We start from the raw sequence: 21822 nt of genomic DNA, 5'->3' as shown, positions 1-21822 counted from the left end.
TGTCAATATCATACTCTAGTAAGTTGATATTATAGTCACCCATTATATAACATTTTATATTTTCACTACATATAAGTGACAAAACAGTACTAAAGCATTCTGTAAAGTTGTTGGTTAAAACACAGGGGGGTTTATAGACAGTTCCAATAATAACATTCGCTTTACCTGTATTTATAACTTCAATAAAACATGATTCAATATCAGAATTCTTAATTGATAAGTCGTTGCGAACTTTATATACCAAATCCCCTTGTATATAGAGTGCAACCCCACCACCCCTCTTGTTTTGTCTACAGGTTCCCTCAATGACATAGTTTGGGATTTGTATTAGAGGGTCATGAATATCATTTAACCAGGTTTCCGATATTCCAATAACCGCAAAATCCTTCCGTAGTAAGTTAATATACTGATTAATGCTTGATACGTTTTTTCGTAAGCTACGAGCATTGAAATGTAATAATTTAATATCGGTGTTCGTAATGAAATGATCACTGAATTCATCCTGGTCGTAGTAATAGCAATTTTTTTCGGGAATATCAAAATTTGTATCTGGATCTATATCAGAAGTCATTCGATAGGATATGTTTATTGGTTAATTAAAAAAAAAAAAAAACACATATCAAGCACGAAATATAACTCACCAGAATAAGCAGGATAAACTTGTGACGTCGGCTTGTCTCACACTGAGGCACAAATACACACACATAAATACACAAAACAAAGGACATGAATAGAGCAGTGAAGATTAAATGTAAGTGTACATTGTGATGCATCATTGACTTCAGGCGTCTCCCTCAAGACGGAATGATCTGAACGGGCCATCTTGGATCTTGTACCTGATCATGGCTGGTACTGACCAAGGAATGTACGCAAAGTAGACCCACTCCTCTCTTTGAATGCGTCGCAGGTGCATTTCCCTCAGCTGCTTGCGTTGGGCCCTGACTTTGGGTGTGACGTCGTCCGTTATGAAGATGTTGTTGCCCTTGAACTTGTTGTTCTTCAGATGTTTTGCTGCATTCTTTAAGATGAATTGGCGATCGCTGTATGGAAGAAGCCGGCAGTGAATTGGTCTTGGGCGTGGTGAGCCGAGTGCTGCAGCTGAGCCTGTACCGGGTGGTGGACCCGTGCGATGTGCCCGGTCGATCTCAATCTCGTCGGCACCCTGGAGCTTCAGATGACTGGTCAAGAGCTCATGGACGAAGTCCTCGCACGATTCCGATCCGGCCTCAGATCTCTCAGGAATGCTGTGGATGACAACGTTGTTATGGTGACTTCGATTGTGGATGTCATCAATCTTGTCTTCTAGGTTCCTGATAATCTGCAGGTTGTACTCGGTTTTTGTGTTGATCAGTGTTTTGATGGCATCATGACTTTCCTGGACAAACGTTACAGATGTTTTGAGTTTAGCGATGTCTGTGGCATTTGAAGACACCTGCTGGTGGGTCTGTTGGTGCTTAAGCTCTAGGGAGCTCAGTCGTGATTCGATGTTGGTGATTGACGCCAGAACCTTGTCAAGCTTGTCGTCAATGATCGATAGCTTGTCACTGCATACGCATGACGCAACACAGCCGCCATCTTGGTCGCTGTCATTCGGGCTCGGGAGATCTTTTTTTGAGCTGGGTTTTCCGCGACTCCGAGGTGCTTTCGTTGCTGGATCCTTGTCGGTCATGGTAAGATGTGTTTTTCTAAGATGACTGTAAACAGTAGTGGCAATATTTCTTCCAAAATGACGCAAAATGTATGTAAAAAGAGGGAGAGCGGATAGTACACAACCTTACTCGTCACGCATCACTTAATGTCTTGATCACAGAATTTGCAATGTTCTCACCAGTTAGACTCTGATCGAGTGTTATGCCCAGATATTTAACTGAATGTTATCTTGAGTTGATTAACCTCTGCAAATTCCACGAGTCTATCTCCTCTAGCAGCATTCGTTTCTCTTTGGAGTAATACTAAAACATTTCCCACTGGAGTTGGAGAAAGCATTGAAGAAAGCTGGACCATTGATGTTAGATACCACAGGGACACAATGCCCAAGATTCTCAAGGGCATTCTCGAGCTCAGTTACCCATTAAGAAGTTGCTCAAAGAAAAGTGAGGAATGGTAGGATGCCAAGATGTGGTTTCAGCACAGCAGGTGACGGGTCACTGCAAGCATTGTGTCCTCCTATATGGTAGTGCTTGGATTGAGTTCCCAACTGGTAGGATTCATGTCAACACACCATTCTTCGTGGGTATGACATAGCTCTGTGCATGAAAACATCTGTGTAAGGTTTAATACTGGGCAATAGTAAACGTTAGAGTTACCACAGATCCAATCATCCCAATCCACTTTGGATGAGCTTTTCTAATTCCATCGTTGTTGACACTGAGGTGACAACAGAACGCAGTTCTTTTTCCAGTTAAGAGCACAAGAGAATCCTGTCTGGGCATCAAGAAGAAGGGCACCACAGGCTGTAATTCACATTTTGTCATGCAGGACAAAATTCATGTATCTGCGATTCCAGTCTGATAAGGACAAGGTTTACTTCTTTTTTTCATATTTAGTGGACGGGGGTTTCTTCGAGCCCTGAGTAAGTCCTTACATTTTTGCATTAATATACCGGTACACCTAATAGGTCCTTGTTTCTTTACCTTTGTATTATTTATTGTATATAGGCTTAGTTTAATCATGCTCACCGCCTATATTTCTGTTCCTTTCATGTATTTTCAGGTTTATTTTTAGATGTGGTTTGTTGCGTCTCTTGCCAAGCTGGCCGCCATGAAAAAAACGCGCATTGTGAGCCAGCCAGGCGCGAGCACGGCTGGTCCACCCAAACCCATGTATATCCCTGGTGACGAGCCATTCAAGGGAGTTACTAGGAACAATGGCATCGCTTGCAAAGTGCCTAAGAAGGTCTCTATTGAGTCTTACACTGAACCATTCCGCGAATGCATGCCTGAAAAACAAATAGTTTCTACTAGTCGCATTTCAAACCACCGTATTGCTTTATACATGAGCTCCAGGGAGGATGTGGCTCCTTCTTGGAGCTCTTCCACCACATTAAGGTGGGCGCAGAAGTGTGCCCTCACCTACCCACTGTCATGCTGTTGCTAGGCATTTGTATATCCATGGTGACGGTGCACATAAAGGAACCGCCGATGGGTGGGGGAATACCCGGCGAGAAATATATGGGAACATGGAACATCAGACAATGGAACTTCTTCAAACCACCAAAAAAAATAAACAAATCAATTCCCACGCCTTTTTCCAAAGCACATTGCTTGTCCCTTGATCAGTTAGTTTCATCAAGTGCCGGGTGTTACCGACGAGAGAATGTACGAAAATTTGCGCTGGACGGATGCTCCAAGCCAAAAACAGGCAGCTTCTGTTGAGGTTTTGCATTATACTGGAGACCACAAATTTCCGACTTTACCAACCCTATTATGAAAAGCATGTAATCAAAAGCAAAAGCAATTTTGTTCTTGTCCTTATTTCTGAATTTGAAACTTCCTATCAATCCATACTTTTCCAGTTTAGGAAGTTGTAATGTTTGTGAAATTTTGATTCTTTTTTATTGAAAACTATTATAAATCTTATGTGAATTTTAAGGAAAAATCTATCTTAAAGACCCCCAGATTTGTTATAAAATGCACAGAGAGTTTCTGAAATCAAGTGTTAAACTTTCGGGGTCCGCTTACCACATTGTTGCTTTGCAAGTTGCTGAACCATGGCAAAACTTCCCCCATGGGTTTAAAAAAATCCTGGGGAGAACCCTGCTATCTGCAAGACATTGCTTTGTATGTACAGTAATTTAAATGTTGCCACACCTTTGGCATGTTAAAATGCATTGAATATATGTTTGTAGTGGTACAGGTATATACTACAAAATTAGCAACCATGCAGGTTAAAGCTACAGTCCATCATTTGCAGCTATCCAAGTAACTGACACAATTATTGTTGAAAAGCACACTTGGTTCCGCCAAGATAGTAATGGGATTAAACTCCCTGTGAAATTATTTTTTCTGACATCCTGTCATTTTGAAGAAATCAATGAAAGAAGGCAATTTCCAAAGATGCGCCTAGAGACGCAATGTTGGAAATATCTGTTAGTAGCGGTGTTGTGGTCAAGTATTTTTTTTCGAAGTACTGAGTACTGCCGAGTACTTAGGTTGCCGAGTACGAGTACTTGTACTTCCGAGTACGAGTACAAGAGAACTTATATTTCCGAATACAGCCGAAAAATTATGTGCACTGTTAATCACTTGTGATACAAACTAGGAATCGTCTTTGTAGCATTTATTTGAAATTATTATTTTATTTAGCAGTCCCAATGTTGTGCCAAACTTTTCAGTGATGCGAGCAGCACAAAACATGTGAGCTGCGTTGTGGCGTTTCATACCATATTGCATAAATTCTTTGTGATCTCTGAAGCCAAACTGCACGACAGGGGATACAGATGACGTATTTCATGATTTTTATCATGAACAAGTTACAAAAGTGCCACAAATTCTTCACAGGCCGACACTTTTTAACAAGTGAACCTGGACGGTGCAACGTGCAACGTGATAGATTCGTGTACTCGAATATCAATACTGATATCAATACGTGCAACGTGGCAGATTCGTGGTAACGTACATGTACATGTACTACGCATAGTCTGCTTCCAAGACATGACCATCCTAGGCCTGTGTTTGCCTAGGCCTGTGTTTGTGTCGGTGGGCTTGATGCTGGAACCAGACAAGGGGCCGTTTTCCCCACCCCGGCTTCAGCTCCATCTCTTTCTCCATTCGTGCAGGTTGGCAATGGGGCTGGACCCGGATAGGAGCCGAAACAGGGGGTTCGGAAAACAGCCTTGCCAAAGTTAATCGAACGACCATTTTGAGGAAAACCTCGGCGTTTCACGTAAATGTTTGGCCATTGTGCCCACATATGGCAAATGGGTCATTGTGCCTAATTGGCCTGCCCAGGCCCAGTCAGACTGATATACAGACCCACTCACGGCTAGCTGGTAATTGTGTTTGTCCGGACGTGCCCAGATGACAGTCGGGAAGCTTTTCTCTGCAAGCCAATCTACAATTTCAAACTGAAAGTATCGATAAAGTAAGGCATGGTGAGTCAAGCTATACCATTTTTTTTCTTCGGGTATGGATATTTGAGTATCCGTGCCTTGATGATCAAGTACAAGTACTTTGCTGCCCGAGTACGAGTACCATTCATTACACACAATGAGCCATTTGCTGTATGGAAGTACTTGTACTTGACTCAGAAGTACTTGTACTTGTACTTCGAAGTACAAGTACTCATACTCGTACTCAGAAGTAGAAGGACTCGTACTCGGAGACCTGTTCTTGTACTCGAAAGTACAAGTACTTGTTCTTGTACAAGTACTCGTACTCAGTAACCTAGGTTCTCGGCAGAACTAAGTGTTCGGAAAAAAGTATTCGACTACAATACAGGTTAGTAGTTCGTTTTTAATTTGGTGAAGCGTGCACAAGCACTGACACGACGCTCAGTTGTTTAATTTGTTGGTTCAGTGCGTGACACTGTGTAGCTGCAATCACCTCATTGAGACTTATCTCAGCGCTGAATTCTTGCCCAATTCAAAACAGGACTCAGCAACTTTTAATTTGAAATTGCGTTCCTAAAATATTGTTTGTCGGAATATACTGAGCTAAAACTTCATCAGGTTAGTTTTTTAGAACCCTTCTTGAGAATTTGGACTTACTTTTGTTGCTTCAAACAAACATAATGCACAAATTACAAATGATGGACGCTACCTTCAACAGCCTTATCTCACCAGGCATTGCACAGTGGTTCCTGACTCAATCGTTTAATCAGATAACCAATAATTGATCCTACCTGAAGACTCACACCAGTAAAGCCCAGTTCATACTCGGCGCGAAAGTGAAAGCGAATGTGAATTTGTGACGTCGTGGCACGTATTCGCGCTACGAATTCGTAAAAGTTGACTACATTTGAACTCGAGCGAATTGCACAGCGAATGTTTTATGACGTAACATTCGCTTCGCATTCGCGTGAAGTATGAACCGGGCTTCACATAATGTCTGTACCAAAGGGATACATGTATATTTACCCAGGGATATTTTGGTGAACTGGCATCACCACCATTTTAAATTCACTTTACCTCAAAACAAAGCAAGAGCATGGTCATACATGAACATTTAGTGAAGAGAATTTATGTTCAAGACATATGAAATTTCAGTCTACATGACAATTTATGTGACAAAAGAGACAGGCACATGACAGGGGGGAAGGAGTGTGGAACATTTTGACTCACCAACAAAGCCTATGAAATAATGGGCATGATTTGGCTTGCCTCCTATCACACCAAGAGACTGACGTAAGGTGAAACATCTCTTCAAGCGTCTTATGTATACTGCATTGATCTCATTCAGTCCAAGTCGTAGAGGTATAAATATCAAAACAGGTCTCCACGTGTCTGGTGAAACTGCATCTGCACATGCACCACTACATGTACCATGTGCCGATTTGTTTGTTAGATGCATTGGTGGATGCTGTGTTGATGAGGATCTTCCATTCTGTGCATCTGTTGACACACGACAGAGTTTTCCTGAAAGAAGAACCAACAATTCAAATGGTCATTATTTTTCTTCAGTTCTGATAACTTTTTATAATATATTTATTAAATGTATTCTTTCGACATCCGATTAGCATGAGTAGAGAAAACACTGTTAAATTTTGAATGTATTGTATACACTGCACATTTGTTTATTATCATTTGAAATGAAACTAGTGAGAAGTTTCGGTGCAATACCAAGACTACCTTATAAAGAACATCATTATTCTAAATAAGAAAATTTAACAAAGAAATTGATTGCAGGGGAGTTTGAACCTGTTACCCCTGGAACACCATACCAGTACTCTACCTACTCAGCTATCTATCCACTGAGCGATATGAAGACATTTCCCTGGATTGTAAATGACTTTATTCAAGGGCACTGCATAGTCAGAAGCCATACACCCATGGCTTCTGAACATCAAATACTTGTAGTACATTTGAATCCTTATTTTTGGTTTCCATGATTTTCACTTATGCATGTTGGGCTGTTACAAAAGCATACAAACACTTGTGTGAAGCGTTATGAAATATTCTCTATTTATGTGTCTTAATAATTTTTATTATTTAAATTAATGTTCATGCAATAAAAAAAACCTTTACTCTATCACGTCAAGCCTTAAATACATGTACCGGCACGCAACAGGGAAGTAAAAAGAAAAGAGCACGCTTTTCATTGAGAGAATTGCAGGTTCATACGATTTTTTGATGAATACAGTGACTTGTCAACACGGTAAATTCAATCATCCGTGCACGTTAATTTTGCCCTTTCATTGCAAGCATTAGCATTCCTAGTGCTATCAACAAATACTTGCCAAACTCTTCCGAACCAACATTTGGGTTCGGTTTGCTTCGGGTTCGGTTCGGAAGGCCAAGTGCGGCTATTTTTAGTTCGGTTCGGCAGTTCAGCTGCAGCACTACATGAAAATCAAAACTGATACGTAGCCACTTCATTCCAATCACGTAATTTAAAACCTACAGGTGATCTCCAACAAAGATGCTCCCGCTTCTCCAAGTACTGCATGGAACTCATCTTTCCCTGGTCTTGGTTTACAATAGAAAAGCACTGGCCATTGAAATACAAGTTTCTTTGATTAACCGATGAAGTGTGAACCCTCCATGGCCCATGCCTAACTCTTCTGTCTGAGGTCTAGAGGGGGCTCAATAAAAACCACTGGTCCATAGAAATGTGTCTTTCTTTCATCTAGCGATGGCGCTAATGACTTCCCAGCATGGGGTTTGACCTCATGCATTATTCAGTTATTCAACAAGTTGAAACTATCACCGGCGATGGATAAAAATAGATAGATCAAAAATAGATGGTGGATAGAAATACACATTTTTATAATAAGGCCAGTACAGTGTTTTCAATTTTTAATGGCATAAGTGTGAAATCAAAAATGACAAAATCAGCTGCTATGAGGAAAGCTGCGTGCCTGTAAATACAATATTAAGCCACTTTGAATTTTGACTTTTTAGAAAAATTGTTATTACATTGTATAAATCACAAGTTTTGATAAAATATTTCATACATTTCATTGTCTCAAAAAAATGTATGCCCAAAATTCATGCCATCAAAATGTGTGTAAAATATGAAACTTTACTTACTTATGTCTTCTTGCACTACAGTGTTATCAAGGGCCACATGCACTGCCATATTGCTCCAACTGTCGAAAGCAACCAGCTTGCGGAGTACTTGAGCAACAGTATTGGGTCCAAACCACATACCTACTGATTTGCCTTCACCAACACCCATTTGTGCTGACACAGGAAATGACAGAGAAACAAATATAAACTGTCACTTTAACATCATACCGATATGAAATGAGAATTGACTGCTTCTAGGGCCTGTCGAGGTGAATTCTAGCCTCTTCGGGTTATTTTTTTCCCCTGAAGCAAAGCCAAGGCCAAAAAAAAGAGTTCTGCTTCCGGTTTCCCTACCTACCCTACTCTGACAGCCCCTACCCTAATTTTTTTTGATGGGAAAAATGCTTTAAAAAACCCCAAACACAAATTTTTCACTTTTACCCTTGATTAAAAATTTGCAAAAACTTGTTTTCCCCCTACATACCCTATTTTCAAATGCCATGTCATTGGAAGCAGAATTATTATTTTTTTTTGCCCAAAGGAAATGAAGGCTCCCTGAATCACAAACGGGGGCTAGTTTTACTAAATTATCAGCTATAGTCTTTGACGAAGATGCTAGTGACAGGTACATGTACTTGATCGTATCTATTGTTGCATGGGGGTCCACTCATAAGTCTGACGCCTCATAGGTCCGACGCCTCATAGGTCCGACAGAATCGCATCCCCTAACCAAATAAAGGCCCATAAGTCCGACGCCTCATAGGTCCGACGCCTCATAAGTCCGACGCCTCATAGGTCCGACGCCTCATAGCTCCGATGCTTCGTAAGTCCGACAAATTAAACGCCTCATTTTTCCGTTGTATGACTTATGAGGCGTCGGACTTATGAGGCCTCGGACCTATGAGGCGGAATAAATAAATTTTATGCCTCATAAGTCCGACGCTTCATAAGTCCGAAATTTCGGACTGATGAGGCGTCGGACCTATGAGGCGTCGGACTTATGATACGGCCCCGTTGCATGTTTATTTGGCAGTAGTTCGCCATCTAATGGCATGCTTACACCAGCCCGCCTGCTTGACTAACGTCTTGGGAATCCTGTATTGGTCGTTTATTTCTTTATTATCTAGGCACTCCTAGGAAACCAATCAGCGACCACGAAATGGTTTCAAGTCGGTCACGCGCACAATAATGAACAATCCTGTACATGTATGTGGAGTGCTGAGGTCAATGGTGATTCAGGGCACTGGATTCGTGGTCTGCGGGCAAACTGCAGGTTGGGGGCTCGAGTCCAGCCTGGGATCATGGTGCGTGTGCCCTTGGACAAGGCACTTTGTCACTTATTGCTTCTCTCCACCCAGGAGTAAATGGGTACCTGTGAGGGCAGAGATGGTTGTTGTGATTGAATTGGCTTCCTTGCGCCTAACAGGCAGCATCGAGCTGTACATGTTTACTCCCCAGGGAGCTGAGATGGTATTTGGAATGTTTCATGTGCCCAATGAGCAGGGGTAACAATGATGTGGCGCCTTGAGCACCAGTCCTGGTGGATATGCACGCTTTATAAATACTCACTATTATTATCATATGTAATATTCCATTTTTATGTAGTTATCTGGCTGGTTGTTTTTGTTTTTTTGCTCCAACTTAAGTGATACAGCGTTGCCTGTTTCCGCGAAATTTCTGCGGTAGTGCGTGCTTCGTTACCCAGGGTTTACACACAATGCATGCGGTGGACTGCAGTGGACTGCATCATTTTAGTTTCTGAGATCATTTCGAACTTGATTTGTAGTTTAGTATGCACATAAATTGTTTGTATAAGTTACACACACCGGAGGGATCATTTTACAAATCCCATACCTGTAGATCTTGACATTTCAATGTAATATGGAGTGATTTTATCCAAAGAACATTTTGCAATGATTCCTTAGATATTTGTGCATTGATTAGTATCTTAACTTTTGACCAATCACAAAATGGCAACAAGGCTACGACTATTGCACAATCTGCACAGCACTACTGCACGCTGTATGGAGCATCGTACAGCGGCATGGCTTTGATGTCGTGAATGTGCATTTTGATGACACATGCATCAGAAATTCAGGCTATTTCCGTCAAGATTTAGCATGTAAAGGTGAAATGAATAATAGCGTACAAAATGTATAAAAACCTTTTTTCCTGAAGAAAAAAAGGGGCGTGTGGGGCGTGCCGCCGCCCCCCCCCCCCCCCCCCCACACCTCTTGAATCTGGCCCTGTTGAGTATATATGTTACATGTTTGAACATTGTAGTATTAGAGGTTTTCCCTCAATTCCGTGTATACCAGTAAGAAATCAGCTACTCTTCCATGCAATGCAAGTATGGTCTTGCAGTAAAGACGTGTTTGTGCTTACCAATTTGCTGTATGGAGTATGGGCTGTCTTTTCTGTCTAAGAACATTTTTAACGTTCTTATATAGTTCTCTTCTGGTTGTGCAGGATTCCATCTCCAGTCTACAATACATATAAAATATTTCATGTTAAATGCTTTTTGATATGCACTTTATAACACTATGAAAGATACAAATTTGCAGTTCTTACAAGCACATTTTATCCCAAATTCCGACCTCAAACCATATCATCCATAAAAAAATTCCATGAACACCACTTAAGATCTCCAAAACCATGTTAAAAAAATATTACAACTTTTATCATCCAAGTATGATTCCTGTTAGCTGTGACGTGTAGCCAGTGGGGGGGGGGGATTGACCAATTTCTGTTAAACTCGTTAATCATGGTCACTTAAAGTTATGTAACTTATACATTTCCAATGGCTTGGGGTGGCCGGGAGGGGGCCATACAATAATAAATATCTTGCATGCTACACTGATTTTCGCCCTCTCTCAAATATTGAAAACGAAGGGACCCACAACCAGTCTACTTGTTTGGCAGATCTGTTCGAGGGGTGAAAAAATGGCATGAAGTGGATTATCCTTGAAATACATGTATGCATGTACAAGCCATACTCTTCACAATTTCACAGACAAAGAGACTGTCGGCTGATTTTTAATTTTAGTTACTAAACATTTAAGCCATTGAAAAAGTCATTAGGATGTGTAAAAGTGGCATGTTTTGGTCTTCAGTTTAGTGCTGCTATTTCTGTTTTGGAGGGGAAAAGGCATCCCCATTCATTGCAAAATGATGTAAGATTTTTAAGACTTAGTTCCAAAATGCCGTTTTGTTACATTTAAATCGATTTTTATTGTACAAGTACTACATTGCAGGGGTGTAATTTACCGTACATGACCTCAAACAACATCTACACCGTCTGTAATGTGGAAGGCAAACTAAATCCAGCCAATTACCAACTTGATTTCAAGCCTAACAGTAGGGCTGTTGAGGTCATTATGTGATGCAATTGGGCACTTTTTGAATAAAGCATGAAACTTCGCGTGTTAGGTCTTCATGTTATGAAGACAATTTTCAGATGTGCAGGCATTTTCACATCTGACCAAAACCATTCTTTTTCATGACCCAAGTCTAACTTTTGGTTCTTCGTACCATGAAAAGAATGGCATTTAGTATCTGACCTCTGGTGACCTTTGAGAGGTCAATGAACTTTGTACCCTATTTGAGTGGTTGGTAAAATTGTTCGGATTACTCTTTGTTTAATATTTTTCAGGACAATACTTCTCCACGAGTTTTCTCCTAAACAGTACATGGTACAAACTTCTAACATATATTGACCCTTATCCCTAATGGTGCATATTACTTGACAGCCTTGTCTAACTCCACTATTGATGGACAACCACCAGGAGGTCTTACCGTTGACATGGACACAGCTCCCGGCAGTGCTGTAGAGCCTCTGGAGAAGAGCGGAGATTTTAGGAAGGACACCAAGGATCTTCAGGACCTTCCACAGGGAAGCATGGTCCACTATAACAAAGGTGGCCTTGAGATCGATGAAAGCAAAAAAAACAGGTGGTGGTCCTTACGGAACTCACAGGTTTCCTCATTGATGAGACAAAGGGCGGGATGTGGTCAACAGTGGAGCGGCCAGGCATGAAACTTGCCTGCTGAAGACGCCTTTTGCTTCTGATGCTAGGGCTCCAGTTAGTAGAACACAGGTGAATATTTTGCCCAGTATGGACAAGAGTGTGATGCCTCTATGATTACTACAGACAAGCTGGTCACCTTTATACTTCCAGAAGGTGAGGATTATTCCTATTGTCCAGTCTACAGGTAGCTGCTCTCGAACCCACACTTGGTTGATGATACGTGTGGGCGACTTGAAGAAAGAGTCCCCACCAGCCTTCATCTCTCCAGTGACAGAGCAGATTCATTCCAGGGGCCTAATACCGTTCTTCAGAAGTTTCAAAGCAGCCTTGACCTCATATGCGGTAACAGGGGTGGTGATGCAGTCAGGATTCGATGACATTGTGCTGTCTGCTGTGGTAGTCAATGTTGGGTCTGGGGGTACTGGAGTATGGTTCAGGAGCTGAAATGCTCCTTCCAGCGCTCCAGACAGTCAGCTTCACTGGAGAGGATGGATCCATTGCTGTCCTTGATTTATGAGTTCTTGTGCTGTGGTCCAGCTTTGACTGTGGTTCCGTGCAGCTGTTTTTCGATGTCTGGCTTCCTCTTCCCAGTACTTCTCTCGGTCATCTACAATAGATTTATTTCATTTTGTATGCCGTCTAGGTGGCGGTTCTCTTCTAGGTCGCCACGATGGCGAGCTCAATGATCTAGAGCGATGTTTGCAAGATCCATGTTTTTTTTAGGGAGCGATCATGGGCGTCCTATGGTATCTGTGGCTGTCTTGCAGATTTCCTATTTGAAGTGCTACCAGTTGGTGAAGTTTTCTTCCGTCAAGAAAATGAACAAAGACCAAAGACAAGTTCTTTTAGAACTTAAAGCAGGACTGTTTTTATCAGAACTAAAACTACTTGGCGAAAGTTGATAATAAGCAGGACAAGTTCTTTTCAGAACTAAATATCTTCTAAGCAGTAGTTATTACCACAAGGTGTTACCGCAAACCAAAACGATACCGATACCCCACCATGCAAAGCCTAAAATCTTATATAAGAAACTGAATTGGTTGGAGACAACACTGGAGAATACAGATCTGAGTTCAAGGTCAAGGAAGCAAGATGGGTCTAAGCGGGGCTGATTCTTTGCAGATAAGTCAGAATTCAGTTTCAGGGTAAGCTGTGCAGCTAGCAGGTGGTACTCTGTGCTGCTGAGCTGTGCACCCTTGTAGACATGACACTTTGTAATAATTAAGAGATCGCCAAAGGCGGGAGATAATGATAATCAATAGCCTTCCATGTCAAACCATCAGGGCTATACCATGTCCAGTGGTGGATTTGCTTTCGATGCAAATCAGGTTTCCGCAATGTAGAGGTTGATGGATCTACAAAAGGGTAGTAGAAGGTCACCATTGTCATTGGTGGTAGAGTCAATGAAGGTTGTGCTAGTAACAGTGGTGGTCATGGTAGGGTCACGGGAGGTGGAGGAGATGGTGGTATTAGCATCTGTGAGAATTACTGTGATGTCATGTGGTGGAGCTTGCTGGGCAAGAGCATGGAGTTGATCGAAGAAGGTGTCTTTGATGTTTCATCTGCAACATTGGTTGGTGCATAGGCTACAATGACTGTCAGCTTGCTGTGACGATGAAAAAAGCGGGCATGCAGTGAGCAGTCGGTCACTTATTGGAGTCCAGCAGATAAGCGACTTAAATGAATGGTCTTGAGTATGGCCAGGGTAACATCGTATAAGCCTCACCTATCATTTTGGGCCACTCCTGATGAAACTAGTGGTCGCCCGCAGTGGTTTCAACATTGTCTGGGCAGCGTGACTCACAGAGACCAGCCAAACTATTATTGAAGGATGCCAACTCCCGTGACAGGAGGGTAGCTGAGATAGGACGAAGAAGAGTTTGTACATTCCACATAGCGATGCGGAAACCCTTCCGCAGATTTATTAAATACAGTGGAACGCCGCTTTTACTAGATTTGTTAAGTGTTTATTCATTTCCCCCTTTTTTGCCGTTTCGATGTACGAAACTGTTTCTTAAACTTTACTTTTAAATTTAATTTTAAGTAATATTTTCATTATTATAAAAAGTTGTTTATTTATAATTATATAAGGCTTTATTTTTGAAGATTGTGGTTGGAAAGTTGTATTAAGTAAAATTACAAATGGAGAACTTAATCAAATCTGCACAATAAACAAAACAACACGAAGAAAAAGAGAGGAGTCGGGAAAAGGTAGCAGATTGGCTGGGATGAAGGAATGTTTTCTATTTTTTGTTTTTATTTTTACTTTATTTTTCAAAATCGAACCTTTGAGCACAAAACCCTACTATGGTGGTTTTCACCACAGGATTTCACATCAGCGGCGCCCTCTTTTGACAAATAGTGAACTGGCATTTCTCACACCCCGCAGCTGCACGCCGAGTCGTTACAAAACTGGCAGCTTTTCCCTTCAACATTCAAACACAATGTTTATGACGTTCGAAATAAAAAAAATGGCCCAAACAGCATTTAATATACATTGTAACCGGTAGGTTTTTCGTTTTTTTTTAAACCTGCTGAATTTTTTCAACAACAATGTTTGGTAGGTTTTGTACACAAAAATTGGGAGCCAAGGATGATGTTCGGTACAGCCGAATGTTCGTTATAGCGGTGTTTGATATAGCGGCGTTCCACTGTACCTCTTGATATGAAGTCCATTTCTCATGGTCAAAGATGTCCAAATGTTCATAAGATTCTGATTTTGGTCAGTCCGGTTATTTGTTCGTCTTGTTGGTGTCGTTGTTAGCCCTCAACTGGATAGTCGACTGGCAGAGCTGCCACCTTAAAGCGTGTTGACCAACTGGGTTTACTTTAGTCTGGATCCATCATAATTGTTATGGTATATGGGACAAACTGGGTTGTGATAACAGAAGAGAAAAATGGGGGGCTTGCCCCACCCCCAATGGGGATAGGTCATCAAAGGTCAAGTGTAATGATATGAAATGCAATGTGGTGCAATTCTGGAATAAAAGATTGCTATCAGTGCATGAACGTTGAGGAGTTTTGTCGTGTGTGAACAATCTACTCTGATGATAGCAAAGAAAAAAGGGCGACTTACCCCGCCCCCTGTAGGGATAAAGGTAATTGAAGGTCAAGTGCAATTATCAAAAATGTATTGTGGTGCGATTCCACTTTAAATGAAGTGTTACCAGAGGAATTTATCATTACATTCAGTGAAAAATCAGTCCATATTGAGAAAAATCTGTTGAAAAAGTTCATTGACCTCTAGAGGTCATCAGAGGTCAGATATAACTTGTCCCCACATCAAATATCAAAGCCCATGGTACATAGAAACATTGGTGAAATTTCATGCTTTTATCAAAAAGTGCAAAAAATCTTCAAATTGTGGACCTTACAATGTAGCTGCCCCACTACTATGGGATTTGTGGCACAAAGAGAAGAAAGAAAGAAAAACTGGAGATCTACCGGTATGACCGTTTGCAACTAGTCCGGTGGCTTAGAGCTAATTTGGTACACATACTGTATAGGTCCCAAGAAGTCATTCTAGAGGGGGTGCCCGGTTTTGGCGGCCTAGGTCAAGGCCAGGCCAAGGTCAAAGGTCACACGGTGTATTATATATTATATATAGTTGTGGTAAATTTCCACAAAAGTCTGAAATTTTAAATTTGGAATAGCATAAAAGGATGTCTGACAATTAGGTCTATAAGACCTAACATTTCAGAAAAAGTTCCATCAAAAACATCTTGGCCCTACAAAACAGTGACTTCATGCCATTTCCAAAATTGCTGAGTCAAGCACTTTTTAGAAAGTTTGCCTTCCGTTATGTTAATGTGATAGAAAAAAAAAGCTTTGTTATTTTTTCATTATTTCATTTGAACGTGAATAATTAAAAGTATAAATAATGCTCTTCCATTCTTTTATTTATTAGTTATGGTTTATTAATTATCTTAATTAAGCCTCAGTTTGCTTCAAATGATGGTTTTAAAGTTGTCATTATGTCTGCATAACGTGTATGAATGTATTCCCATCACATTTAACTCACAAGGCATGAAGGCGTACAATCAGTTTCCAGTATTCTAATCTTGGTCCAGTACGTATTTAATAGCTTGGTCCTATTGCTACTACCGGTAGTTACCTGTGTTTGAATATCAGTGTGGAAGGTATACTATAGGTTACAATGAAAACTGTTACCATTTTCCGTGTTCCACGAGCGCGAGCGTGATAATGAATTTATCTTCAAGCAAACTGGACGCACAATAAAGATGAAACGCACGCTGTACATACACAAACTTCAGCGCTTATCATATACATGTGCGTGTTTGTACGGAATGGCGCGCACATCTTGGAATAGCGCAACACGCTGAGTGTGGTATGGACCGTGGCTGTGCTACATGGTTATATATAGCACAGCTTGTTGCCATAGATCGACCAATCAGGATCGAGCATTCAAGTTTACTTGAAGATAAATGCATTTATTTGGATGTCAAGAAATGTCATTACTGCATACTAAGCTCTTAAACTGTCATGTTCTTTTCATAAGGGTTTATTTTCTGATTAACATTATATTCATAATTCTCTGGCCTTTAAACTCAAGAGAACGCACTGCACGATTACAATCATTCCTCATCAATAGCTTTATGTCATCATAAATCTCAGCAACCTACAGATTAGTTGGCTTTTCTCCAGCAATTGGCTCCAGTCCAAAAAGTTGTTGAGTTCATATATACTTATATATATATTTATATTTATGTTCAAGCAAACTTGATTCCTCGATCCTGATCGGTCAATCCATGGCAACAAGCCGTGCTACATATAACCATACCGCACGGCCACGGTCCATACCGCACTCCGCGTATTGCGCTATTCTAAACCTACGTGATGCGATTAGTGCTGCACAATTCACTGTGAATTCAAAAGTTGCGCGTAGGTCACACAGCTTGCGTGTTCCAACTTTACTGTACGTCAAGTTTGCTTGAAGATAAATTCGTTATCGCGCTCGCGCTCGCGGAACACGGAAAATGTAGTGCGTCTGTGTCCCATGTGAGCTTGAACAACCAATAGATTTTCAGAAGAAAAACAGAATGGAATACCAGAAACTTACCATATTCTTTCATGCCTTGTGAGTTAAATGTGATTCAATACATACATGTGCAGACATAATCAGCTTTAAATCAAACTAAAATTGTAATTAAGATATTCAGAATTTAAAATTTCAGACTTTTGTGGAAATTTACAACTATGTACAATATAATGCACCATGTGAACTTTGACCTTGGCCTGGCCTTGACCCAGGCCGCCAAAACGGGGCACCCCTTCTAGAATGACTTCTTGGGACCTATACAGTAAGTGTACCAAATTTGGTGCTTTAATCCCGAGTCACAATGTTTTCCTTATTCGCCACTAGCACTGGACTAAACAGAACGTAAGGTTTTTCCGCAATATGATTATTTTTTATCAACAACACGTCCCTGACTTTGCATGTACAACGCTGCAATCGAATCGGACCTATTTTTCTTTAGATGTGTATTTTTAAAATATGCACCTTTAAGACTACGTCACAAGACCACCTGCCAACAGAGTGTGTGGGAAAAATGCATGACGTCACTGATCACATTTTTGAAAAGCCCACCCTGGCCACAGACTGACATCATTGAATGTAAGTCTTTTTACAATTTTAAATTATAAAGCACTTCCGGTTTGGACTGGAAGGAAGGGTCACATGACTTTACACGTATGTTCATGACCATTATGTCCGTTTGGTCGATAACGTCCGACAACAGATTTTGACGAGCGACGCCCGATTGTGTCCAACCCATTATGTCCGACAGCCGATTATGTCCAACCCATTGTGTCCGACAGCCGATTATGTCCGACCCATTGTGTCCGATAGCTGATTGTGTCCGACCCATTGTGTCCGACAGCCGATTATGTTCGACCCATTGTGTTCGATGGCCGATTATGTCCGACCCATTGTGTCTGACAACCGATTATGTCCGACCCATTGTGTTCGATGGCCGATTATGTTCGACCCATTATGTCCGACAACCGATTATGTCCGACCCATTGTGTTCGATGGCCGATTATGTCCGACCCATTGTGTCTGACCGGCCGATTTTGTCCGACCCATTGTGTCCGACGGTCGATTATGTCCGACCCATTGTCCGACGGCCGATTATTGCCGACCCATTATGTCCGACGGCGATTATGTCCGACCCATTGTGTCCGACGATGGGATACGTCCAACCTATTGTATTTAGATGGTCGATTACTCCGGATTCATTCGGTTGTGTACTGACATTATTAAGTTATCTTTGGATTGTTACTGCAGTGCGCGCGCAAAATTACCGTGAAAAATTCTGAAAATATCCCCACGCAGAATCTGAGTCAAACAAAAGTTGACGTACAAAATTCCATAGGGTTGTTTAAGGGGCGTGGCTAACTTGCAAACGGCAATAGGTCAATCGGGCGATTCACATTGCAGGGCGCCACGAAGAGTTTGCCACAGAGAATTCATTTTGCTTAATGCATTGTGGGAGATTGTGGACAAATTTGCAGCGCGAGACATTTGAAATTGTTAGTTTGTCTGGTCAGTAGTTTTGTATTGCGTATGATTCGAGTATATGTTTGCCCTTTTTTTTTATGGTGTTATGTTCTTTGTAAAGGCGGCGGAAAGCTGTGCCCAAATCTATAACAAATTAGCTGAATCATCCAAATTGCCTGAATTGTCTGTCTGCCCCTCATTTCTACCCACTTGTTTTCCCCACAGTTCGTGGGTAAAAGTGATTCATCTTGACATGATGACGCGCAAATGTAAAATGCAATACCCGAAATCAAATCATCTAATAATAATATCTCATTTTTTTTAATAAACTATCTATTTCCAGACGTGTCAAATGATGTACACTTGAAACAGCATCGGAGACCAGAAACAAAAAAGACCTCTATTTGCGAGATAGAGACATCTCTTTTAGAATATTAGACAACAAATATCTCTATTGACATAGCGTTGTAGCCCTCTGTGTTTGGTGATAATTTGGATTTTTTTTTTGCGTGCCGTAGGCAGCGCCCTCTTGCGGCAGGCGATCGCGTACTTATTAAACAACTTTCTTTTAGCTTCGCCGCGTCGGAACCAGCACCACGTACGATTCAAAAAAGAAATCGGGTTTTTTTGTGCAAAGTGGACGACTGATTTCTGCCATTTTGTGACGTGTACCCTACCCCGATTATGATACAGCGATGATAATGTGGATGTTGATGATAGTGATATTTATAGTGAATGATTTGTATATTTACTCTTGATCTTATTGGCAAGGATTAAAAAGCCGATTTAATTTAAAAATGTGTCAATTGCGTTTTATTATTTCTGTTATCAATATTTAAAATACAATTACTACTGTTATCAATATTCAGAATACCCAAAGTCGTCAGTAGCTTTAATATTTTGAGTGGGACTGTCCATATTAATTTTGGGTCATAAGGTTGCCCCGAAGTAGCTACCAGCAGGGCAAAAATAGCCCAAAGGTCAACGTGTACCTACACATTTTCGCCACTATAGTTTCCCTTCACCTCTGTATATTCCAATACAAATCCTCACTCCTGATAAAAGGTCATATCCATTAAAAAAAAAAGGTTAACGCACAACCTTACAATACGTAAATTTTTTTTATTGTACCCTTATCATTTTTAAAGATTATCTCTAATTTAAGGTCTCTCACTTTGAAAATTGTGCCCCTCCGTTTAAAGGAAAAATCGCCAGATCTTTACTACTATTATGCACAATTGAAGTGATATTACCTTCATCGATATTTTTTTTTCCTTTGAGAAACAAAATTTTCAAAACAACATTTCCATACTACAAAAGAAAAATTCCCTAAATTACTGTAAAAACCTATTTAAGGGAACAAAATTACACAAATATTGAATGAAAAGAAAAGCAATGACATTTCATGTAGTATCTTGTAGACTAGATCAATGACTCCTTCCACTGAGTTGTGTTATTCATCATAATGCACATGTATTGCGCCATACAATGCAATTATCCATGTAGGACCGACTTTGTGGTATAAAAAGCTTGCCTCTGGTTAAAATCCCATAGACACTTGTGCTAAATGCGCATGCTTCAAAATTCTTTTAAAAATACTCAGAACTCTCACAGAAAAATGATGATCAATGTGTCATCTTTGTTTTCTTTTCATTTTTTGGAGGGTTGACCATTGACTTTTCGAGATATTCTCACCCAAAGGACACGACCCCTATTTTCTCCAAAGCGGAAAAGTAGCCATCTTGAAAAACGATCCCTCCACAACATGGCAAAAGAACGCCACTTTCGAGCCCAATAGCATCCAAAATGCTCAGAATTGGAAGCCCTAAGTCCGGGCCAGAGGTTCATTACCATATCTCTTTAATTCCCCAATTTTATGGCTCTCAAAACTCTCTAATATAGAATATTTTGAGGGTATAACTTGTATTGATGAGCTCGGCGGACGGATTTTTTGCCTATTTACAGGCGTGTAGTGTACCCTGCAGTCCTCGGCACGCCCTGGGGATAGGGCGCCCTCATTCGAGCGTTGCTTCACTGGATTTTTTTTTCACTTTTACCCACCGCCCTTTATAACATTAACAGGGTCCTGATTCCGATAATTGTTGCAATTGCACTCAGTGAGGCAATTGCACTGTATGCAGAGATTCCTTCATAGAATGCAAAACAAAATAAGAACATTGAAAAAAAAACACTTATGAGAGTAATTAGAGCCCAAAATAGAGGACATATTATGACAACAAGCTTTCAGAGTTTACCGGACAAAATTGGGTCATGGAAAATCACTTTTATGAGTGAGTGCTTCTACATACGGCCGCATTGTCACATTACGGGGTAAAGATAAGATTTGTCTTCCACATTATCAGCAATGTAGACCTACATGCAAATTAAACAAAATCCTTGATCGACCGTCGGACATGTGGGTCGGACATAATCGTCCATCAGACACAATGGGTCAGACATAATCGGCTGTCGGACACAATGGGTCGGACATAATCAGCCTTCAGACACAATGGGTCGGACATAATCGGCCGTCGGGCATAATGGGTCGGACATAATCGGTTGTCGGACATAATGGGTCGGACATAATCGGCTGTCGGACACAATGGGTCGGACATAATCGGCCTTCAGACACAATGGGTCGGACATAATCGGCTGTCGGGCATAATGGGTCGGACATAATCGGTTGTCGGACATAATGGTTTGGACATAATCGGCTGTCGGACACAATGGGTCGGACATAATCGGCTGTCGGACATAATGGGTCGGACACAATCGGGCATCGCTCGTCAAAATCTGTTGTCGGACGTTATCGACCAAACGGACATAATGGTCGTGAACACACGTAATATAAAAAATTAAGACACTGGATTATTGTAATCAGATGTCTTAGTTAATTTTCAAAGATAAAATCTAGAAATCTTTGATTGCTTGTAATCCGATTTTTGATGACATCATCATGACGTCATTCACAGAAAGCTTGAGAGTTCAATTAACTGTGCTATTTGAAGAAAAAATCTGGATTACATCTCTCGCCGTTGATTTTCAGTAATTTTGTAATGTTCAAAGGTCTTGTTATTTTAACTTCCGGTCTGGTGACGCTTTGAGAA

General features: G+C 40.9%; 1 protein-coding gene across 1 annotated transcript in view; it reads right to left on the bottom strand.

Annotated features, from left to right (window-relative positions):
* The window catches only part of LOC119723831 (cysteine protease ATG4A-like), a 68305-nt gene that overhangs the window by 21685 nt on the left and 24798 nt on the right, over positions 1-21822 (bottom strand). Inside the window, exons 4-6 of the mRNA XM_038194709.1 lie at positions 10553-10651; positions 8189-8341; positions 6281-6574 (exon numbers count right to left, since the gene is read on the bottom strand). Of these exons, the coding sequence (XP_038050637.1) occupies positions 6281-6574; positions 8189-8341; positions 10553-10651 (546 nt within the window). The remainder of the gene's footprint in view (positions 1-6280; positions 6575-8188; positions 8342-10552; positions 10652-21822) is intronic.

Source organism: Patiria miniata, unplaced genomic scaffold (genome assembly GCF_015706575.1).
Source record: "Patiria miniata isolate m_02_andy unplaced genomic scaffold, ASM1570657v1 HiC_scaffold_17, whole genome shotgun sequence".
In the NCBI taxonomy this organism is placed as follows: Eukaryota; Metazoa; Echinodermata; class Asteroidea; order Valvatida; family Asterinidae; genus Patiria; species Patiria miniata.
Note: the sequence above shows the minus strand (reverse complement) of the source record. Positions and strands in the feature narration are given on the sequence as shown.